The sequence below is a fragment of the Myxocyprinus asiaticus genome, chromosome 17 (genome assembly GCF_019703515.2).
Source record: "Myxocyprinus asiaticus isolate MX2 ecotype Aquarium Trade chromosome 17, UBuf_Myxa_2, whole genome shotgun sequence".
Lineage (NCBI taxonomy): Eukaryota > Metazoa > Chordata > Actinopteri > Cypriniformes > Catostomidae > Myxocyprinus > Myxocyprinus asiaticus.
The window spans coordinates 5,667,952-5,692,476 of NC_059360.1; the positions used below are offsets into that span (position 1 = coordinate 5,667,952).

General features: G+C 38.3%; 1 protein-coding gene across 1 annotated transcript in view; it reads right to left on the bottom strand.

Moving 5' to 3' along the window:
* orc3 (origin recognition complex, subunit 3) overlaps positions 1 to 12,398 on the bottom strand; it is a 43,885-nt gene extending 31,487 nt beyond the window's left edge. Inside the window, exons 1-9 of the mRNA XM_051722424.1 lie at positions 12,261 to 12,398; positions 12,078 to 12,132; positions 11,899 to 11,993; positions 11,683 to 11,815; positions 9,149 to 9,253; positions 8,617 to 8,765; positions 7,256 to 7,395; positions 570 to 729; positions 360 to 473 (exon numbers count right to left, since the gene is read on the bottom strand). Of these exons, the coding sequence (XP_051578384.1) occupies positions 360 to 473; positions 570 to 729; positions 7,256 to 7,395; positions 8,617 to 8,765; positions 9,149 to 9,253; positions 11,683 to 11,815; positions 11,899 to 11,993; positions 12,078 to 12,132; positions 12,261 to 12,287 (978 nt within the window). The 5' untranslated portion in view covers positions 12,288 to 12,398. The remainder of the gene's footprint in view (positions 1 to 359; positions 474 to 569; positions 730 to 7,255; positions 7,396 to 8,616; positions 8,766 to 9,148; positions 9,254 to 11,682; positions 11,816 to 11,898; positions 11,994 to 12,077; positions 12,133 to 12,260) is intronic.
* Between the last annotated feature and the right edge of the window lie 12,127 nt (positions 12,399 to 24,525).

The window sequence follows — 24,525 nt, forward strand, 5'->3', positions numbered from 1 at the left end:
ATACAGAATTTCAAATGGCCTTCTTTCTTACATTTATTTGCAACTTGTGACTCGTCTTTAATTTCTTGCATCTATTTAGCCTTTATACTGCAAAGACACTTTTCACTTTCACACTCTTTAATCATGTAAATTATTAATTGTAGACTTAGGTATTACGTAGATATGCTGGCCAACAGTAGTATGCTCCAGGTGCAGAATGGGGCAAATGCCAAGTCACCAGCACCACTATCACTGAAACTTCTTTGTCAATAATATATGTTCCATAAACACGATTAAAGAAACAATACAACCGTTATAACAAGAGGTCATTTGAAAGACACATGCTTTCATAATATGCTGTATTATATTCGTCAGCTCACCTGTAGGCCCTTCACAAAATTCTGAACGGAGAAGTCATGGTACAGGAAGATACCAAGCAGCACCTGTATCGCCCTACTGCTGAGCTTGAACGGGAACTGAGAGGTCAGAATCAGCTATGAAAGACAAAAAATGACATCAGAAGAACATTAGAAAAACGCATTTGTTATAGTCCTAAAATAATCATTTACAAGACAAAGGGGTGTATTTACCTGGTCAAAGACAGATGCTAAGTGCTGAGTACATGAGAGGGAATGAAAGACCTCAATGCAGAGCAGAGATGATACAGAGTGTGATAGTCTGTGCTGGATAGCACTGGGAGATGTTGCAATTCCAAAGATAAAGATGAATGGAAGCTCCTGGGAGTATCGACTAAATAGGGTAATAATTGTAAGGACTGTCAGATCATCAGGTACAACAGCTTTTCAATTTAAGGTATAAAACTAAATTTGCATTTCCTTTAGGAAATTAGAGTGCTTTCAAGAAATGCCTCGATTTTGTCAACCAATCTCAATTCTACAAAAAACTACAACTCTGTCGGTTAGAATTTCTATCCTGAAAATTCTGTAAAGTCAAAAGGAGAATGGCAAATTTTGTGGTGCATTTACGTCTGGAGAGAAAGTTTTGAGTTCTGAAACTTTTATTTTTATAGTACAATGACATCTTATTAGAGGGAGAAAAAAAAAATCGGTTCTCAGATGCATCGCGTTTCAGAATAGATTCCGAGTTCAATTTAAAACGCAGCAGCGCAGTAACACTTATGTGCACACCAGAGACAGAGTGAGATGCTAGAAACAAATGGTCAGACAGGCATATACTAAAGCCAAGAGCGCACTACAGAACTGATCATACTGGATGTATCAACCACATGACCATCGCCCCGACTGAATCTATGATCGTGAATTCTTTCACAAACTCAAACAATTAGCAACGGGAGAGTTTATTCGTGATAACACATCAACAAACATTTGTTATTGCACTGATTTGCACAGAAAGGGCGAAAACTGCTGAAAACAATGAAACAACAGTTCGGGAGACATGTGTTTTGCTCTCCTGCTTCCCAATGCCTTTCTCTCCTCTTGCTCTCTATATTTCATTGGCTGTTACTCATTGCCAGTCTATCGCTCGTCAGAACAGTGCATATCCGAAATGCTTGACTGATTTCATAAGCGGCAACTATTTGTGTCACTTTACTATCACATGTGTTGTGTAAAGGAGAAGCTAACATCTGCACTCTCATGGAAGCAGATGTAGCCATCCTGAACCAGCAACCGTAGATTTGAATTTGAGAACTTACAATAAATATTTGTTCAAGCAAGTCAATACTTATTATGCAAGCAAAAGTTTCCTTTTGGCTCGTTCCGTGTATTTTGTATCCAAAGACGAGATCCACACACCCCATTTTCAGTTCATGTCTCTTTTAATATCCTTTCTGTTATTTACAGTCAGTTGGTGATCAAAAAGGTACAAATAAACATTAATTCTAATAACACATTGCACGGATGAGGTAAAAACATTTGCAACTTCTCTCGTTAATGTACGATACGCTTATTCAACCATAAACATTTGCTCGCGGAGCAGCCGTTCTCTTAGGGTGTGTTCACACTTGGCAGGTTTGGTTCGATTAAAACAAACTCTGGTGCGATTGCTCTGTAAGTGCGGATCATTTGAACAAGTGTGAACGCTGCCATCCGAACCTTGTTTGGTGTACGCACCAAACAAGCGGACCGACCCCCTGAATAGTGGGCCTCGGTCCGCTTCCAAACGAACTCTGGTGCAGTTTGACTGCTATACGAACGCAGCATGGACCTCGCAGCAAAACATCTAAACGGACCAAAAACAGTAAATAATTTGCCTTTAATACTGACCTCAAGAATACCTGGTTCTTCTCATCATAGGAGCAATGTTGCCCATTACAGTTTGGTACAGGCATCGGAACCGCCATCTCCTTGTTACATATCTTCATTTGTGTGTGCAGCGGAGAAATTTCTAGTGCTGTTTTGACTCCTTTACACATTTATTATTTATTATCTCTTCGATTGTTCTCCACTGGTAAAAATACCACCATATATACACAAATCCAACAAGCGCATTTAGCCCAGCAGCCAGCATTGTTTTGGATGTTCGGCAAGTTCCGTTGCAAAATATACATCATAAAAGCTGTCCAATCAGGTTGTGACCTTATCCTTATGCCTATTGTTTTGTATCTTTAGGTTCGGTGTTAAAAATGCCAGTGTGAACCCTAAGCGAACCTAAGCGACTAAATGTATCTTTTTTTTTTTTTGGTCCGGACCAAGTGGACCGAACTAGTTGACGCACCCTTAAAGAGACTGTACCATTTTAGTGCTTGCTTTTCATATCAATGTAAACTCAATGTAAATCCCACTAGTGCATATAAAAACATTCAACAAAATTTTGTAATGTAGTAAGTGTAATAAATGTGTAAATACTCGGGCTGTCGATTAATGCATTAATTTATTGTGATTAATTATATAACAAATAACACATTAAAGAAATTAACGCAATTAATCATTCCCCCTGACGTGTATGTAAATTCTCTAATAAAAGTATGGATTTTCCTATCATACAAGCCGCAAGTGGGAGGAGAGATCTTCCAATGTTCATTACGTATGTGAGACAGCTGTAGAGGTGATGTCAGCAAGTGAAATCACTGACTTTTTCAAGCTTGAAGTACATCCGTTTTAACGAGTCACGTGAATAGATGGCAGCACACCTCAACAAACCTCACAAGCAGTGCAGCCAAAAAATGAGAACCACTCACTGAGGAAGTACAACAGGTGGGCAAAACACAACAGAATACAGGAATCTTGGGACGTGATTTGAAAAAGTTTCCACTACTTTTAACTTGACAGAGCGTCCTAAAAATGCGCCGTTTATGATGCTGAATACCATTGAGACGCTCCAAACGCATCCATCTGTGGCACAGACACGTAAATAGGGTGACAATTAAAAATAGCGCAGACGAAACGCAAAAACACGTACCGTAAGAAATGGACATATTGACGAACTCCGTGGAAAACAGATTGCTATCAGCTGTAGGCTTGTTCAATGATATGAGAAAAAACAAACAATACATTGAGTTCTTAAGCCACTTTTTGTATTGTGTAGTCAATGCTTTATTCATCTGCCACAATAAATAATTTCATTTTAAACTGAATTTCAATCCGTATTATATTTACTGATTTGAATTATGCATTATTTATATGAATTATCTTTATTTGGTGGCCATTCTTAGCAAATAATGATTGTATGTGATTAATTACGATTAATTCAATTAATTAATCGGCATGTAATGTAATCAATTGGATTAAAATGTTTAACCGATTGAGTAGTAAATACATAAATATTTAAAGGCATAATCATACATTATGAAATATTTTAACTTCAGAAAAGGCTGTAAATATTAAAGAATTTAACAAATAGGCTCGTGCAAAATCTATGCAAGGGTTTGTAAAAACAAAATAATAATAATATTTTCTTTTGCATAGTAGATTTGATATAGTAGCACTTCAATTATTATTTTTTATAAAATAATTATTGAATAATTGTTATATGTGTACTTCTGTGTTCATTATTAGGTTCCACCCTTGTGGATATTTTGTTAATGTGTATAAAATGTATCATTATTAAAAAATGCAATTTCATGACATCATATGAATTGATTGATTGATACATAAAATACATTTAAAAAAAAAAGCTAAAATGTGATTAAAATTAAGTGAAATATAAAATAAAATGTACAGTCCCACATACACTTATATTGTGTGAAGTCATATATATGAATACTATATATACAGGTGCATCTCAATAAATTAGAATGTCGTGGAAAAGTTCATTTATTTCAGTAATTCAACTCAAATTGTGAAACTCGTGTATTAAATAAATTCAATGCACACAGACTGAAGTAGTTTAAGTCTTTGGTTCTTTTAATTGTGATGATTTTGCTCACATTTAACAAAAACCCACCAATTCACTATCTCAAAAAATTAGAATATGGTGACATGCCAATCAGCTAATCAACTCAAAACATCTGCAAAGGTTTCCTGAGCCTTCAAAATGGTCTCTCAGTTTGGTTCAATCATGGGGAAGACTGCTGATCTGAGTTGTCCAGAAGACAATCATTGACACCCTTCACAAGGAGGGTAAGCCACAAACATTCATTGCCAAAGAAGCTGGCTGTTCAGAGTGCTGTATCCAAGCATGTTAACAGAAAGTTGAGTGGAAGGAAAAAGTGTGGAAGAAAAAGATGCACAACCAACCGAGAGAACCGCAGCCTTATGAGGATTGTCAAGCAAAATCGATTCAAGAATTTGGGTGAACTTCACAAGGAATGGACTGAGGCTGGGGTCAAGGCATCAAGAGCCACCACACACAGACGTGTCAAGGAATTTGGCTACAGTTGTCGTATTCCTCTTGTTAAGCCACTCCTGAACCACAGACAACGTCAAAGGCATCTTACCTGGGCTAAGGAGAAGAAGAACTGGACTGTTGCCCAGTGTTCCAAAGTCCTCTTTTCAGATGAGAGCAAGTTTTGTATTTCATTTGGAAACCAAGGTCCTAGAGTCTGGAGGAAGGGTGGAGAAGCTCATAGCCCAAGTTGCTTTAAGTCCAGTGTTAAGTTTCCACAGTCTGTGATGATTTGGGGTGCAATGTCATCTGCTGGTGTAGGTCCATTGTGTTTTTTGAAAACCAAAGTCACTGCACCCGTTTACCAATAAATTTTGGAGCACTTCATGCTTCCTTCTGCTTTTTAAAGATGCTGCTTTCATTTTCCAGCAGGATTTGGCACCTGCCCACACTGCCAAAAGCACCAAAAGTTGGTTAAATGACCATGGTGTTGGTGTGCTTGACTGGCCAGTAAACTCACCAGACCTGAACCCCATAGAGAATCTATGGGGTATTGTCAAGAGGAAAATGAGAAACAAGAGACCAAAAAATGCAGATGAGCTGAAGGCCACTGTCAAAGAAACCTGGGCTTCCATACCACCTCAGCAGTGCCACAAACTGATCACCTCCATGCCATGCCGAATTGAGGCAGTAATTAAAGCAAAAGGAGCCCCTACCAAGTATTGAGTACATATACAGTAAATGAACATACTTTCCAGAAGGCCAACAATTCACTAAAAATGTATTCTAATTTTTTGAGATAGTGAATTGGTGGGTTTTTGTTAAATGTGAGCAAAAATCATCACAATTAAAAGAACCAAAGACTTAAACTACTTCAGTCTGTGTGCATTGAATTTATTTAATACACGAGTTTCACAATTTGAGTTGAATTACTGAAATAAATGAACTTTTCCATGATATTCTAATTTATTGAGATGCACCTGTGTATATATATATGTGTGTGTGTGTGTGTGTGTGTGTGTGTGTGTGTGTGTGTGTGTGTGTGTGTGGGGGTGAAGATGCTCCCTTCTCGATTTGCTTAATATCTTTTTTAGTTTTCAGTTTCATTACACTTTCATGTCGTCAAAAGTCTGCAGAGTAAAAACAAAAAAGTACTAGCCAATGGTGATTATTTGTCCAACATGTCCGTAGAGGGTTGGAGTGTGTGCATCGTGATGCACCGAGAATCGCTTTGTAATTGAATCGTTACGCTTTGAATCATAATCTATTCGTGAGGCCAGTGAAGATTCACACCTCTACCTCTATGTCAAAATATCAAGTAAAATCTGATTCCTCATGACATGACCCCTTTAAACATTTTGCAAGAACATATAAAGGTGAATTAATGATGTGATAAATATTTTGCTTTTTATCATCAACAAAACCATTTTGGAGTTATGAGTGTTGCCATCTAAACTACTTTCCGAGGTCCGAGATTGTGAACAGCTCCCGAGTAGAATTTTGAGTTGAGTTTCAGATTTCCACACAAACAGAACGCAGCATTTCTCTTAAGTCCCTTAATACAACATAAAAATTTTTTTTTTTTTAATAAGACACTTATGGGGGCCTGGGTAGCTCAGCGAGTAAAGATGCTGTCTACCACCCCTGGATTCGTGAGTTCGAATCCTAGGGCGTGCTGAGTGACTCCAGCCAGGTCTCCTAAGCAACTAAATTGGCCCGATCACTAGGGAGGGTAGAGTCACATGGGGTAACCTCCTCGTGGTCGCTATAATATGGTTCGCTCTCGGTGGGGCACATGGTGAGTTGTGCATGGATGCCGTGAAGCCTCCACATGCGCTATGTCTCCGCGGTAACGTGCTCAACAAGCCATGTGATAAGATGCACGGATTGACGGTCTCAGACGTGGAGGCAACTGAGATTCGTCCTCCGCCACCCAGTTTGAGGCGAGTCACTACGCCACCACGAGGACTTAGAGCGCATTGGGAATTGGGCATTCCAAATTGAGGAGAAAAAAAAAAAAAAAAACTGAAATTATCTACAAAACAAAGTTGGAATAAAGTCTATACATTAAGTGGTTTGAGCTGAATATATTGCATGAATTTGTGGAGAAGGAAAGACTAAGAAGAAGCGTAATATGAAAACAGTGTTCTCTTCCAACTGTGATACCGTGTCCTGACTAAAAGTGATGCGATAAGATTCAAGCAACAAACAATTTGTCAGTACACACTGAACGAGAAACTGCTGTAGGACACAGCACAATCACAGCAAATCATGACACATTTGATGCATAATGCACAGTCATGAGGAGCAGGATTTTGGATCAATGAGTTCACACTGGGTGGGGCTTTCCAGTTCCAAATAAAAATTAAAAAAACCTAGTTAATGACCAAATGTCCTGCCGCATGTATTAAACTATTTAACATGGAAGAGATACCTTTTATCTTGTGACATCAGGTTAAGACACAGCATAACAGCATTATTCTACCATACTTCACGAAACAGAAATATACACTACATTTGATTAATCTACCTGCAGATAAGGATAAAATCCTGTAACACTTGCGAGTTGAAAGCTTCAAAGTCTTTGAAGATTACAACGATAGGCATCCTCCGGGGCAAATCCTTGTTTTTGGAGTGTTCTCTCCTTTCTGGAGAAACAAGGGCACATTTCTGCAAAAGATCAATTATTAAAATTATTAAAGCTCAGCACACACAATACAAAGAGCAAAAAGTATGTTAGGTAGGACAAAAGTTCTTTCAAATTTCCACTGTAATTGAACCAAATATTTATTTTGCTTACAAATATTAAATTCAGGGTTGCTGCAGAGTTTCTAAAATCAAATTTAAGACTTTTTAAGGCCTTTTTTAAGACCTGAATAAATACAATTAATACCGTATCCCCATACCAAAACAAACTAACACAATCTCAAAATGAATCATGTATCACAGACTTTTACTTAGACAGGGGCACACATTCAACACAGCCTTAACATTGCTTATCAGTAAAACAGGGTAGGATATATGCAAGTTAAAAATACTCAAGACATGTTTTCCACATAACTCACATTAAAATTGGTGTATGTACCATTATATAAATAGATACAAATAAGAGGTTGACCAATATTGGATTGTGCTGATTTGATAATGTGTTGAAAGAAAGGCAATTAATCTGCCAATAGTTTTTCAAATTGGTAGCCTATACTAAATGTTCTTAGTCTTTCATCCTGTGATGGGGAGGGTCAGACAGAGGCTACAAGAGGCTAAATTAAATTAAACTCCAGATGCACTTTATGGTGCAACCAATATACCAATAACCAAGGGGGGAAAAAATTATTAAATAAAATTATTAAGTAAAAAATACTATAATCTACAATGCATTACAATATAAACAATTAAAAGTAAACATTGTCATATTTCATCAACACTATATCATCATCATCATCAACAGATGATCTTTAGTGATCACTTGTCATAAATTTCCGATGTGGCCTAATGATTGTGAACTGCTCTGCAACAGCAGGAAACACTCACGAACACTCGTGTGCTTGGAGGAAATACAACAGTCACATTTTCACTTTGAAGGATGCAGCACATGCATTTATTTAATTAAATCATATTCTTTTGAAGTTTGATTATCACATTAGTTCATATCAGGATTCCTGTCTTTCCGCCTCCAAATTTAAGACTTCTTTAAATGATAATTAAAGACTTTTGTTGCATCCTTTAAGATATTTAAGATTTTTATCACCTTACATTTTGGAAATCTGAATTTAAGACATTTTAAGACTTTTCAAGGATCCATGGGAACCCTGAAATTTGTGATATGCGTAGGTTTTCAACTTCTTGTGCATTTTTCAATAAAGTTGAAACTCTTTTCTAGTGTTCACCTACCTTGGGCACAGTCTTATACCACTGGCAAAGAGTACTCATTGCACACTGTGTTCTCTGAGGCACAGCTGCATCATCCTCCAGTTCTTCATCCAGAGACACTCCTTTTCCCATCAGCTGGTCTAAAACCCTCTGAATCAAGAGCTTTACAGCTGCCAAAAAATACAATACTGATTAATGGTGACACATTCTATGAATACAGAATAGTTTAATGTCCCATGACTTTAAAGCATTAGATGCACAAATTCCCAAGTGTTTTTTTTTTTTTTTTGAGAGAGAGAGAACTATTAAACTAACTGTTAAATAATCTGTCCCTCTACACCCCTCACCCACCCAACACACACACTAATCACTATACACTCATTAAATGGCAAAAAGATGCGTAAATTGTAAAAAAAATAAAATCATTTTGTGTTCTACGGAATTCATCCAAGTTTTAAGCGACATTAAGTTGAGGTGATTTAATAACTACAGAATTTTGCTATTGTTTTTTTGGGGGGTCAACTATTCCAATAGTTTATAGTTTTATACACACCTGCACAGTCTTTGGCATGAACAGAAACAACAAATCGCGTGACAGAATCCTGAAGGAGATTACACAGACTCCGAAACGTCATTGCATGATCCGGTACATTCACTCCTAGAAGGTAATGAAAGATAGTTCTCAGGTTAATAATAAGTGGAGCTAGAGGTGGAGCCACTGCATAAGCACTGGCCCCATACAAAGAGACATAACCACCTTGAGAGTACAAAATGATTGCTGAGAAATGTTGTCGTTACTAGGGCTGGGTATTGATACAGAATTCCCGTTTCGATTCTGGTTCACAAGCTCTCAATTTGATTTGATTCCGATTTAGATTCAATACAATTCCATATCGATTCTCATGGGTATATTTTAGTTATAATGTCCACTGTGCTTACATATTAAAGAAATTCTCTCCCAGCTATTACCAATTTTCTAACTTGGTACATTATGGAAATATTAATTTTACAAATTAAATTTTATTTGTTTTTCATCATTTTGGTCACATTTTTTAGCTTTTTAAAAATGAACAAATCCATGTATTCCATTAATAAATATGATATTATATGGCATACATTTTGTTACATGTTTAATGCATAATTTATACTATTTACAATTATAAACATTGATTTGTAGAACACATGCTAAATATCGGTACTGTCTCTTTAAGAAAACCAGCGGTTTTTCTTATAGAGCATCTGTAAATGAGCGCATATTAACAACAGAGGACTCGAATGGCTTCTTTACCTCATATGTGCTATTTGTGTTTATAATTGAAAGTTTGTTTTTTGTTGTTTTTGATCAAAAATTGACTGTCACTGCAGTGGAATACTGCCTAAACTGTAGTACACCCAATGTGAAGACTCAAAAGCCAGCAGGAGTAAAGAAAATAAAATAAAAAATAAATCACTTTGTGGGATTCGAATACCCAAACTTTGAGGTGCTAGTCATCAGATTTACACACTGCTACCATCTGTGGAACTTGGTTGCGCCGATGCCACTGCTCTCATGTGTTTGTCTAGAGCCCTGCCAAATTTCCTAACTTTCCTCCAAATGCTTCAGAGGGCTGCCATAGACTCCCAGTCATAATAGTCAGAAATAATAATAATAATAACACTACTAACAAATACAACATTGGCTATTGTATCCTTTGGCAATAAAAGTCTTACACAGTACACTGCAGCTCCTGCTCTAAATTTGGGAACATTTTTAAGAATGTAGGTTCATTTTAAATTGATTAACACCCTCTTTATATTTATTGGGCTAAGTTACAATATTCCAACAGTGGAAAGACTAAGTTGTAGGTATGTGTCAAGGTGGTCAAATAATCGACTGAACAATTGTCTAACAATTGACTAGTCAATTAGTGGGGTCGACTGTTAACATTAATATTTTTAGTGGTGGCGGTTTTAACGGGAGACACAGTTCTCAAATTAATTTAAAGATGCAACTTCTTAGATATCGTTTTTGCGTGATGATAGCTTGTGGTGCTTAACAGTAAATAACAGTCAGCACAGTAAAACCCTCTGCAAGAAGTTTCATCTCTTTAATACTTTAGGTTTTGTCTTTGATGATGTTGTTATTACAGCAAAACGCCACATCATTGATACATGTCATATACGTCAGGTTAATTAACATCTTACCAAAAAATTCAGTAGAAAAAAAAAACTAAGAGTGCATGCCACCAAACAGATTTTAAGTCTATGCTACACAGCCTCGTTTTCATTCATGTAGAAAAATCAAATATGCTGCTACTGTGAATAAGGTCTATAAGACCATGATAATCACACAGCACACAATTCTGTATAGATCTTCACGGATTTACACTAAACAAGGCTTATAATAACAAAGAGTAGTATATCCTTTCATACCTTGTGTAGCTGTAAATGTCCAATACACATTTAATACATATTAGATAATATACCAAACATTAATTGTAAACCCCTGGTAATGGAGTTGTAGCCCCATTCACACATGCAACCAGGTAAGTTACAGGAAAATTGTTGGGTTCCCTTCACTGGTAAATGTACCACATGTGCTGTTCACACATATCATCGATATGGAAATGTATCATACAACTTCTCATTAAGGGAAATTGCCAGAGCAAAATTTACCAGTATTTTGAAAAAGGTCGTGTTCACACACAATCTCTAACCTGAAAAATGCAGTAAATGTTCTGGAAAAGGCTGTATGTGTGAAAGGGGCTAGTGATTAAGGGAATATTCCGGGTTCAACATAAATAAAGATCAATCGACAGAATTTGCTGCACAATATTGATTACCACAACAACAAAAAATAATAATTTGACTCGTCCCTCCTTTTCTTTAAAAAAGCAAAAATCGAGGCTATATTTAATCTCATAATTTTCATGATTTCGTATTTTGGACCAAGCTTTGTTAGCTTAAATTGTATTTATTGACAAGTGATATTAATTTGGCCCCTCTCTGCACATTTTAGCTCCTATAAGGCCTCCTCTTTACCACAAATCCTAGAAACGCAACTGAGGCCAATGTTTGAGAAAATTGCAGCATCATAAAAGGGCATACCCAGCATTAGAGCAGCTGTGGGGATTTCACTGGCTCTCTGTCTCCAGACATCAGAAGAGTAGCAGTGTTCATGCTTTTTAATGAACTCCACGAGATTGTCAAGTACCTTTTTGTTCAGCTGATCCTGTATTTCCTGTAAAAGTAAATAAGTACTTAAGAATGAATACGCTAATCTATATTTTTGAAAGAATTAATATGATATTTGATGACATGTACCTCTATGTGCATCTGAACCGTGTCCATTAATTTCTGACAGATCCTAAAGCGATCTCTGCCATTATCATCACCGTCGTCATCCACCAAATATCCATCTACATGGAAGTAAATAAAACTGCTGAAAATGAGTCTGAAAAAATGCTGCTGAAATAATGCTGCAAAAGATGTTCAGGACTCACCAACTCCTCCATGTCGTTTTCTCTTTTTAGAGGATGACTTGAAGACAAAACATCCCTAAAACAAATCATATCTCAGTCTCGATATGAATCATTTCATGTCAATAAAATCTACAACTATTGTCGCAACTCTCCAATGTGCTTACTTGAGCAAACATATAAGGATTAATGTCTGTTCAATATTACCTTTGACACTGATGAAGTTTCACTCATTTCTATTCTTCAAAACTCAAAAGTGCTTGACTGACTTGAATTACTTCACATCATGCGTTGCCGCTCTTCTTTTTCTCGCAGTCTTCAGTGGCAGTTGACAAAACAGCTCTTGGTGTCTTACCGCCACCAACTGTACTGGAGTGTATAGCAGCGATGGAGAAGAACCATTGAAGTCTGTTCACTTGTAGTCCACACGCCAACAACGAAACCAAAATTATGAAGATAAGTTAATAAAAAAGATTTGCAAATTTTTTTCCACTTTTACCACTGTTTTTTGCATAAATATGGGCAAAAATATAGCAAACCTGTAAACAACAATATCGTACAAAGAAAGGGTGTTAAGCACTGCAAAATGAATTGACCATGTAGGATCAATATGTTTAATAACAAACTTTTGCAAAAGTGTAACTTGTGTTTGCAGCTATTTTTATTTGTATAGTTTTACTATAAAGGCTGGGGGGGGGGGGGCGGATATATTATGAAGATATATTAGGATCCACCTTTTTCCTACTGCCTGTGATGCTTTTACGCAAATATGGGTGTTCTAATTTTTTTTTCTTATTATATTTATTTATCACACATTATACATTTTTGCACATATACAGTGAAATTCTTTTTTTCACATATCCCAGCTAAGTTGGGGTCAGAGTGCAGGGTCAGCCATGATATGGCACCCCTGGAGCAGACAGGGTCAAGGGCCTTGCTCAAGGGCCCAACAGTGGCATCTTGGCAGTGCTGGGGCTTGAACCCCCGACCTTCTGATCAGTAACCCAGAGCCTTAACCGCTGAGCCATTGATGGCTGTTCCTATGGCCCGCTATACGTAAGCCGTCCGCCATATTGGAAAGGTCAAAGTCAGTACATAAACAAATGAAAGCAGTTGACCGTGCATCTGCAACAGACTTTGGCAGTTGATTTTCACATGATTTAGTTTGTCAATAACGTCAGTGGTCGATTTGCAAAAAAAATTCAAGGAGGATGATGTTGTCAAATTATTTTTTTGGGGGGGGGGGGAGGGTCATTAATAAATAAGGTTGTCCAAAGTGTTAAAATTAGAAATCTTTTAAAAATCTAGTTTAAGGGGGCCTGGGTACCTCAGCAAGTATTGGTGCTGACTACCACCCCTGGAGTCACGAGTTCGAATCCAGGGCGTGCTGAGTGACTCCAGCCAGGTCTCTTAAGCAAACAAATTGGCCCGATTGCTAGGGAGGGTAGAGTCACATGGGGTAACCTCCTCGTATTTGCGATTAGGGGTTCTCGCTCTCAGTGGGGTGCGTGGTAAGTTGTGCGTGGATCGCGGAGAGTAGCATGAGCCTCCACATGCTGTGAGTCTCCGCGGTGTCATGCACAGCAAGCCACGTGATAAGATGCGCGGATTGACTATCCCAGAAGCGGAGGCAACTGAGACTTGTTCTCCACCACCCGGATTGAGGTGAGTAACCGCACCACCACGAGGACCTACTAAGTAGTGGGAATTGGGCATTCCAAATTGGGAGAAAAGGGGATCAAATAAAATAAAAAAATACATTAAAAAAAACCTAGTTTAAGGGGCCTGGGTAGCTCAGCGAGTATTGATGCTGACTACTACCCCTGGAGTCATGGGTTTGAATCCAGGGCATGCTGAGTGAGTCCAGCCAGTTCTCCTAAGCAACCAAATTGGTCTGGTTGCTAGGGAAGGTAAAGTCACGATGGGTTAACCTCCTCATGGTTGCTATAATGTGGTTCTCGCTCTCGGTGGGGCGCGTGGTGAGTTGTGCGTGGACGCCGCAGAGAATAGCGTGGGCCTCCATACGCATATGTCTCCGCGGTTACGTGCTCAACAAGCCATGTGATAAGTTGCATGGGTTGACAGTCTCAGAGAGCACATTGGGAATTGGGCATTCCAAATTGGTGAGAAAAGGGGAGAAAAAAAATCTAGTTTAAAACACTTGTGTCAAGTTCTTAGAAATGTAATCTTTGTGTCCAATTTGGTTTCAATTAAAAAAATAAAGAAATAAATAAATAAATAAAAAACTTTATAGCATTTTCTACAAAAACATTTATAAATAAATAAAAATTCAGCTTTAAAATTGTCATGTGGTGTAATCATCAAGTAAAAAGTATTATAATACTTTCTTTACACCTTGAATACATGAGAGTACAAACAACTTAATTTTAAGTTAACTTTATTAAGTTAAAACTAATTTCAAGAATGTTTTCAAACAAACTGTCCATATTTGTTTATAATATTATGAATTTTTGAGTCAAAAATATCAAGAAGTTTTCTCAGGGTTACACCACATGACTGGAAAAAAGGTGCCTTTTCATAAAAATGTCAAAATATATATATTTATTTATTTCACACTCAGTCTTGAGGGTCTAAAGATGTCCGCTCTGTTTTATGGTTTTTATGGTCAACATAAACAAATATTTGCTATACATGTTGGTTACACCACATGACTTTGATTTGGTGGACAAAAGTGTTTTTTAATATGAAACATTTTAAAACTCAGTTGTTTCTTTGTTTTGTTTTTAATAAATAACATGACATTTTTTACTTTAAATATATATATATATATATATATATATATATATATATATATATATATATATATATATATATATACACACTATATTGCCAATAATATCGCTCACCCATCCAAATAATTGAATTCAGGTGTTCCAATCACTTCCATGGCCACAGGTGTATAAAATGAAGCACCTAGGCATGCAGACTGCTTCTACAAACATTTGTGAAAGAATGGGCTGCTCTCAGGAGCTCAGTGAATTCCAGCGTGGTACTGTGATAGGATGCCACCTGTGCAACAAGTCCAGTCGGGAAATTTCCTCGCTACTAAATATTCCACAGTCAACTGTCAGTGGTATTATAACAAAGTGGAAGCGATTGGGAATGACAGCAACTCAGCCACGAAGTGGTAGGCCACGTAAAATGACAGAGCGGGGTCAGCGGATGCTGGGGCGCATAGTGCGTAGAGGTCACCAACTTTCTGCAGAGTCAATTGCTACAGACCTCCAAAGTTCATGTGGCCTTCAGATTAGCTCAAGAACAGTGTGTAGAGAGCTTCATGGAATGGGTTTCCATGGCCGAGCAGCTGCATCCAAGCCATACATCACCAAGTGCAATGCAAAGCGTCAGATGCAGTGGTGTAAAGCACGCCGCCACTGGACTCTAGAGCAGTGGAGACGCGTTCTCTGGAGTGACGACTCACGCTTCTCCATCTGGCAATCTGATGGACGAGTCTGGGTTTGGGGGTCGCCAGGAGAACGGTACTTGTCTGACTGCATTGTGCCAACTGTGAAGTTTGGTGGAGGGGGGATTATGGTGTGGGGTTGTTTTTCAGGAGCTGGGCTTGGCCCCTTAGTTCCAGTGAAAGGAACTCTGAATGCTTCAGCATACCAAGAGATTTTGGACAATTCCATGCTCCCAACTTTGTGGGAACAGTTTGGGGATGGCCCCTTCCTGTTCCAACATGACTGCGCACCAGTGCACAAAGCAAGGTCCATAAAGACATGGATGAGCGAGTTTGGTGTGGAAGAACTTGACTGGCCTGCACAGAGTCCTGACCTCAACCCGATAGAGCACCTTTGGGATGAATTAGAGCGAAGACTGCGAGCCAGGCCTTCTCGTCCAACATCAGTGTCTGACCTCACAAATGCGCTTCTGGAAGAATGGTCAAAATTTCCCATAAACACACTCCTAAACCTTGTGGAAAGCCTTCCCAGAAGAGTTGAAGCTGTTATAGCTGCAAAGGTTGGGCCGACGTCATATTAAACCCTATGGATTAAGAATGGGATGTCACTTAAGTTCATATGCGTCTAAAGGCAGGTGAGCGAATACTTTTGGCAATATAGTGTGTATATATATATATATATATAAAAGAAATTGAAAATATGCTCATCATAGAAGAGGTGTATTCAAGTAAATGGTTTGTGTGAATTGCATTTTTATGTTTTTTTTAATTTAATAGTTCTGGACAAAAATGAGAGTCACTTCACTGACCCTTACACTTGGCCATAATATGCACCTGTTACCCTCTGTAATTTTCCTTTATGATGAATCATGAATAAAGAATCCAAGTTATGATCATGGAAAAGGTTTTTCTCTAGATCACTTGCCCACTGTCATAGACACACATTTTTACTACAACTAGTAAAGGACGTTTGGGCTGTTTCTATGAAGGATGCTTAAACAGTGGTGTAAAAAAGTTGTTCTACACTAAAATGTGTTTTATGGGTGAAACCCTGAAATTTGTTTGAGTTAAAAACACGTACATGTTGTAACTGTACACTTGTCATAGCAATATCTTACCTTCTGTTCTCTTTTTTCTTTTCTTTTTTAAAGAAAGACAAAATAATTCTTTGAACTGTTCTCTTGGCCATTTTTGAAAGTGCTTGAAACTTTTGAAAACTTGCATTACCTTCAGTAGCATCAGTTTCATGTGAACACTAGGAAAGACATGTCAACCCATCGCTAAACTCCAAGTCCGACATACCTGTTTGCAACCGGCGCCTTTTGCAGTGGAGAGGGAGCTTGCGTGCTCAAGGTTGCCAGATTGCTTGACTAAAGCGTTACCCTGGCAGAATATTTCCAAACTGTACAAATGTCAAGATTTAATTGGGGGATATCACCTATAGACATCTGGCAGGTGGGTGTGTCTTTAAGGCCAAGCCTATACAATCTAGAGGGGGTCCAATAGAATCTATGTAAAATCTTGAATTGCATAAGGCGCACCCTTGCATCTCTAGATGCAGGCTTGATGTTTTTTAGAATCCTAGCCCACACTCCCTCCTCCAATACCAAGTTTAAATCTTTCTCCCATACTCTCTTGAAAGAAGTTAAAGCTCCGTCCCCCAGACTCTGAATTAGCAGGGAGTAATACACTGATGTCTCATGACCTTTTCCAAAAGTAGTAAACACCATTCCCAGAGTATCTGCCGCTTTAGTGGGGTATAAACTACTCCCAAAAACAGTACAGAGAAGGTGGCGCAGCTGTAAATACTTATAGAACTAAGATCTGGGAATCCCAAAATGTTGAACCAAATTTTCAAAGGATCTCAACACTCCACTCTCATATAGGTCACAGAGTGTATTAACCTCCCTCACAATCCACTCTGACCAGCAGAAAGGGGTGTTATTATTACATAATTTGGGGTTCAGCCATATGCTCAAGGCAACATTTAAATACATTTCAGAATTAAACACCCTGGACACTTTTGTCCACACCGAGTGCAAATGCGAGACAATGGGATGTAACTTAACTTCTCCGGTTAGTTTGATAGAAAGGCTTTGCAATGGCAAAATAGGGGCTAGAGCTTCCTGTTCAATACAAAACCAGGGAGGGGCTCTCTCAAGTGGAGGATACCAATGAGCCAAATGTCTGAGACCGAATGCATAATAATAAAACAAAATCTTGGGTAGGCCTAGCCCACCTTTGTCAATCGGCCTATGTAATTTATTGAAATGTAATCTGGGACGCTTACCATTCCAAATGAAGGACTTCGCTATGCTATCAAATTGCTTGAAATAAGAGAGGGGGACATCTACAGGGAGAGTTTGTAACAGGTAGTTACATTTTGGAATACAATTCATTTTAATAACATTAACCTTCCCAATCATAGATAAATGCCCACCTGCCCACATTGTTCGAAACCCTTTTTATTAAGGAGTCAAAACTAACTAACTAAATCAGACAAATTTGCTGGGAATAAAATGCCCAAATACTTAATGCCCTGTTTGGGCCACTGGAAGGTGCCCGGCTGAAAAGCCATTACTGGGCAGTACGCTGTCAGAGCCAAAGCTTCGGATTTAGACCAATTGACTCTGTATACTGAGAAATTAGAAAAGGAATTAATAATTCTGTGGAGGCAAGGCATAGATCTAGTGGGGTCGGAGACGAATAATAAAATATCATCTGTGTAAAGCAAAAGCTTTTGCGCCATACCTCCCGCCACCACCCCTGGAAAATCATCTTCCTTTCTTATTGTGGCTGCTAATGGTTCCAGGGCAAGACGAAACAATAATGGGGAAAGAGGGCAACCCTGCCGGGTGCCCCTGTCAAGAGTAAAATAATCTGAAATTAATCAATTTGTTTGTACCACCGCTACTGGGTGTCTATAAAGTAACTTAATCCATCCAATAAAAGTATTCCTGAACCCGTATATTTCCAAAATCTTAAAAAGATAATTCTATTCTACCATATCAAACGCCTTTTCGGCATCAAGTGAGATGGCAGCGACTGAAGTCTGATCATTCGCCACTGACCGCATGATATTGATGAAATGCCTAATGTTATCAGAAGAGCTGTGGCCCCGAATAAACCCCACCTGATTTATATGTATAAGAGATGTCATAACTTTACTTAATCGGTTAGCCAGAATTTTTGACAATATTTTAACGTCTAGCTGGATCAGGGAAATTGGAAGGTAACTCTAACACTCGCTTGTATCTTTGTCCTTTTTAAGTATCAGACTGATCTGGGCTTGTGTCATGGTTGGTAAAGCTTTCCATTCTTTAATGATTCCATATAAACTTCTAGCAAAAGTGGAGTCAGTTCTGTAGCATAAGATCTAAAAAATTCAGCAGCAAAGCCATCTGGCCTGTAGGCAAGGCCTTAATTACCTCGCCAAGCTCCTCCAAGGTTATCTCAGAATCAAGATCATTTTTTTGCTCAGTCATCAGTTTAGGGAGTTCTAATGGTTCCACAAAGTTTCTAATATCTTCCTCAGTAGACGAAAACGTGGAAATATAAAGATCAAGATAGAATTCTTTGAAAGTATTATTAATATCAATGGTTGAGGTAAAAATTTCACCACCAGCAGATTTCACTGAGGGAATGGTAGAAAAAGACTCTCTCTGCTTTATATATCTAGCCAACAGCTTCCCTGCTTTGTCTCCCAACTCAGAGTATGATTGTCTTGCCCTGAATAGCCAAAACTCCACCTTTTGTGACAAAATAGTATAATATCTGTATTTCAGTCAGGTCAGTTCTCTGAGGCCATCAGATGACATTCGCCGCTTCAACTCTGCCTCAGCACTTTTAATATTCCCTTCCAACTCCACGAGTTCTCGTGCTTTGGACTTTTTGATGAATGAGGCATACTGTATGATCCTGTAAGTGCCTCCCAAGCCACACCTACAGAGGACACTGAGGACCAGTTGGTCTCCTAATACACATTGATTTCAGCCTTTAACATTTGTTGGAATTCAGGATTTTTGCAAAAGGGATACACTAAAGCGGCAACTATATGATTTCTTTTTCTCCGTATGTGGCAAGACCTCTAAACTCACCAGGGCATGATCTGAGACTAAGATGTTTCCAATTGAGCAATCCACAACAGATTAAATGAGGGACTTAGATATACAAAAAAAAAAAAAAAAAAACCTATTCTATAATAAATCTTATGGACTGATGAAACAATATTATAGTCCCTACCAGAAGGGTTCATAAGTCTCCAAATATCTGTAAGACCAAGATTTTTACACATCCTGTGAAGCGTCAGTGTTGCTCTAGGGGGCTTGCACACTTTTGCTTCACTATGATCAAGGACTGAGTCCATCAAAAGATTAAAGTCTCCTCCCAATATTATATCATAAGGTGTGCCAGCGGCTTGTAACATCCCTTCAAGATCTATAAAAAAGCCCTGATCATCAAAGTTAGGTGCGTAAATATTATCCAAAATCAACCTTTGCCCCTGAATTTCTGCTAAAACAGTAATGACTCTTCCTAATTTATCATTAATCTGTTTGAGACATTTTAATTGTAGATGTTTATTTATCAGTGTAATGACTACCCTGCTCTTACTTGAGCCAGCACTAAAGAAAACATGTCCACCCCATATCTTCCCAAATTTTTCAGCTTCCTGCTGGGAAAGATGCGGTTCTTGAAGAAACACAATATCATATTTCTTACGTTTAAGAAAAGAAATAACCTTCTTCTTTTTATTGGGTGCCCCAATCCATTCACATTTGACGTGGAGAGAGACAAACCACTCATATTAACATTTGACATTTTGACATATTAGAAAAAATACAATTATAAAGACCACATTCCAACATTATTGCAACAATCAAACCCTGAACTTCCCCCAGAACCAAACAAACAGAAAAAAAAATATGTGCGCATTAACCCAGCGCACAACAGCGCCAATCGGCGTCCATCCCTCTAAACTCAAACAGTCCATATACGTCTATGAGAGCCCCCACGACATATTTGCCATTGGATTGCTCAAGTCCAGGGCTTCTATACAAATTTCGTGAGACAGAATTACACAACAGAAAATAATCTATATAACAAACTCCAGCCAATAGGCGGGATAAACACAAAGACGTGCAGATTCATCCACGACTGTCCCGAAGGTGTGTTATTCCACAAAACAAACTCCAGCCACTAGGCAGAAACAGCACAAAAAGAAACAAAAAAGGCGCCCAGTTTCCACGGACAGTCAAGTGAATGTTCAGTGAGTCAGGTCCACTCGGCTGTTACATGAGTGCAAAAAAATGCACAAACAACATGCTTCTATACAAATTTGGCTTCTATACAAATTTCGTGAGACAGAATTACACAACAGAAAATAATCTATAAAACAAACTCCAGCCAATAGGCGGTATAAACACAAACAACGTGCAGATTCATCCACGAACTGTTCCGAAGGAGTGTTACTCCACAAAACAAACTCCAGCCGCTAGGCGGAACCAGCACAAAAAGAAAAAAGAAGATGCTCAGTTCCTCGGACGAACAAGTGAATGTTCAGTGAGTCCAAGCTACGACCTTTGCCAGCATTGCCGACATGTCCGACAGTCGACGCTGAATCTCTCCTGCCGCACTGTCCAAATTGAGTCCCTGGTCTGCAGCCCTGTCAGGGGTATCAGTTTGAGCACGTAAGTGTCTTTTAATGTCTCCAGAGCCTGAGGACTTTGACTTCTTTGACATATTGTCTTCATAGAGCAGTTATGGAACAGAGTGTATAGAATCTCACCGGTTTATGACACAAAAAGTACTAAAAACTAGCAAAGTGCACAGAGCTCACCGTTCACACGTCCAACCCTCGCATGGCGCCATGTGACTGGCCCGCCTTTTGGTATTTCTTGCAACAAGGGGGATGGCATCCCCCCGCATCCCCCCTCAACTCAAGCCCTGAATAACGTTAAATAATTCTAAATATTGAAGATAACAAAATTACTTTAAACAGAAATTAAAAGGTTAAAGATATTATAAATATGATTAATTATCAGAGAAGCCAACAGCCTGACTGCTTAAGCTTCACATTCTCACCTGTGAAAAATTATCCCATTTCGTCTGGAATTTATATCTCTGCGGTTCTTACAACCGCAGACAGCACAATGTTGTGGCATTTTCAGTGAAAATCATTATTGTGGCTGGTGTGAGTTCTAAGCTGCCAAAATGTTGACCATTCCAAGATGGCGGATGCATTGACGTGTCCGGAGTGGTCTAATGGGGTATCTATGTATAGATATCTATGGTTCTAATCTCCATTTCCACATTCTTCTTCTTTTTTTGTCGAATTGCATTCTTCGTGCATATTGCTACCTACTGGGCAGGGAGGAGATATAATAGAAAACTTAAATATTGATCTGTTTCTCACCGACATCTATCATCTCGCTTCTGAAGATATGGATTTAACCATATGGATTACTTTTATGCTGCCTTTATATGCTTTTTGGACCTTCAAAGTTCTGGCCACCATTTACTTGCATTATATTGACCTACAAAGAGAGATATCCTTCTAGAAATCTTTTGTTTGTGTTCAGCAGAAGAAAGTCATACATATCTGGAATGGCATGAGTGTGAGTACATGATGAGAGAAGTTTCATTTTTGGGTAAACTATCCCTTTAAGCACCTCAACTGCCCACAAACAACCAAGAGTTTCAGCCCAGCTCCTGGATTGTTTTTTTTTTTTTACAAAGATCAAGCGCAGGTGGTTAGAGAACATAATTCTGTTTCTCTCTGGCTTGCATATGAGACTGAGCTGCAGGCTGCAAAGCTATGGACCCTTTCATGAGGATGACAAGGTGATCTAACCAAGCTGTGGGTCGTGCCAAGGGTTTGACAGTGGCAGTTCAATGGCATCTGTGGCTCAACTTCTTCAAAAGGACGGCTACTGTTCCTAGATGCTTCTGTGTTGTGGCAGGCTCACTGTGAGTTAAAGGAAGAAAATGTGGCATGGAGTGGGCAACCTTTTTGACATGGAATGCCATTTGTAATTTCCTTGTTAATCAACGTGCTGACACACACATGTATTCATGCATGTATGTATAACCTAACTGGTGTGTTTCAAAAGTCCATCTGTGAAAATGCTTCTATTTTGTTTTATATTTAATACAGTTTATATTTCATTACTTATTATAGTATCAGCTGAATGGTTTGAATTAATACATTTTATAGAACAATGAACATGAATTTTAGAGTTTCTTAATAACTGAATATCTCCTCCTTGAGCTTTAATGAAAGCATGTGCTTGAGCTGACATGGACTCAAGTTTGTGCATAACCTGATGACCCATACATTATTCCAGCATGATTTGTGAAGGTCCCACACAGCATCTTTTGTGCTTCAAGAAAATCTGACATTTTGTACAAAATGAGTAAACACTGATGTGTTTATTTGATAAGAGACCTAGAAATTGTGTGGAATCTTAATTAATTTTATTTCATAAAGTTTCTTTGTTTAAAATTTTCCAAAATACTGACATTTTTTAGATTTTCAATCAGATTCTGACTTTTGAACACTACTGTGTGTGTGTGTGTGTGTGTGTGTGTGTGTGTTTACATGTTTATACTACACTGTGTGGACCAAATGTCCCCACAAGGATAGTAAAACCTGAGATCACCTACCTTGTGGGGCCCAGCCAGCAGTCCCCATGAGGGAAATGGCTTATTAAACATACTAAACAATGTTTTTGAAAATGTAAAAATGCAAATAAATTTCTGTGAAGGTTAGGTTTAGCGGTAGAGTTAGGGGATAGAAATTATCATTAGGTTTGTATAAAATCCATAAAATGCATGGAAGTCTATGGAGAGTCCCCACAATGATATAAAAACAAGTTTGTGTGTGTGTGTGTGTGTGTGTGTGTGTGTGTGTGTGTTTCTTAAAGGAATATTCCTTGTACAATACAAGATAACTCAAATCAGCTCAATAAATAAATTATATGTCACCCAAAATCTATTGGTTCCAGAAAGCAAGTTTAGCTTATCTTGACACAAACCCTGAACTCTAGGTTGATTAAACCAAGTTTTGCTTGCTTGCAGTTATTGGTTCCAGAATACCAGTTTTGGGTTAGTTCACACAACCCTGAGTTTGAGGGTACGTTTACACGACAACGATGTACTAAAAACGGAAAAGTTTTTCCTTTGCGTTTTTGAAAAGTTTCGCGTACAAACGACAATGTTGTCAAAACGATCCCCGTTCACACGGATCCGCGAAAATTACTAAAAACGCTGTATTATGCATGCCAGGCCAGTAGTTGCGATGTCACTTTGTAAAGAAACACTACGCGCCTGCGCACATAAGCATTCTTCCACAGAGCGGTGAATATAAACAATGAAGATGGCGAAAGCATTGAGCCATTTTGTTTGGACGGATGATGAGGTTGCTTTATTACTACAAATACTTTGCTGGAGAAGCGTCAATAAACTTAAAATCTTGAGCAGCACAAACACAGTCCTGTAGTGCGCCATTGTCGTTTTGAATGTCTCGCGCGTTTAAGTACTCGCGCGCATGCCTATAGACTGAACTCTCAAGATTATTCAATAAACTTTGCTCATTTTTACCATCACTTCATCTCCTGCCTTCTTCTGTATTCCCGCTGCTGACTCTTGGGCTGGTAGGAGAGTAAGTTTACATAACAAGCTGTTGATGTTGACTGGTTTTGGATATCAGACAGAACTCTGATATATGGATATCTTCTGACAGAGAGAGAGGTCTTGTGCACACTGGATCTAACATGCATTTTCACTGTCTCATGTTTTCATATTCTAAGCATATCATTGAATACTGTACATGACATCACATCTGTGTCTATAAGCCTATACATAAGCGGTGGGTGAATGAATTGCAGGGTAAAGCTACATCAAATAAAATTAAGTAAATAAATAACATTTAAAATACAAATAAATTTTCCCCATCTGAATCATACATTAATTTCAAGATTTTCATATTGCAGTTTCTGCCTACTGTACAATGTTCACACTCCATACAAAACACTCCAAATGAACACATTG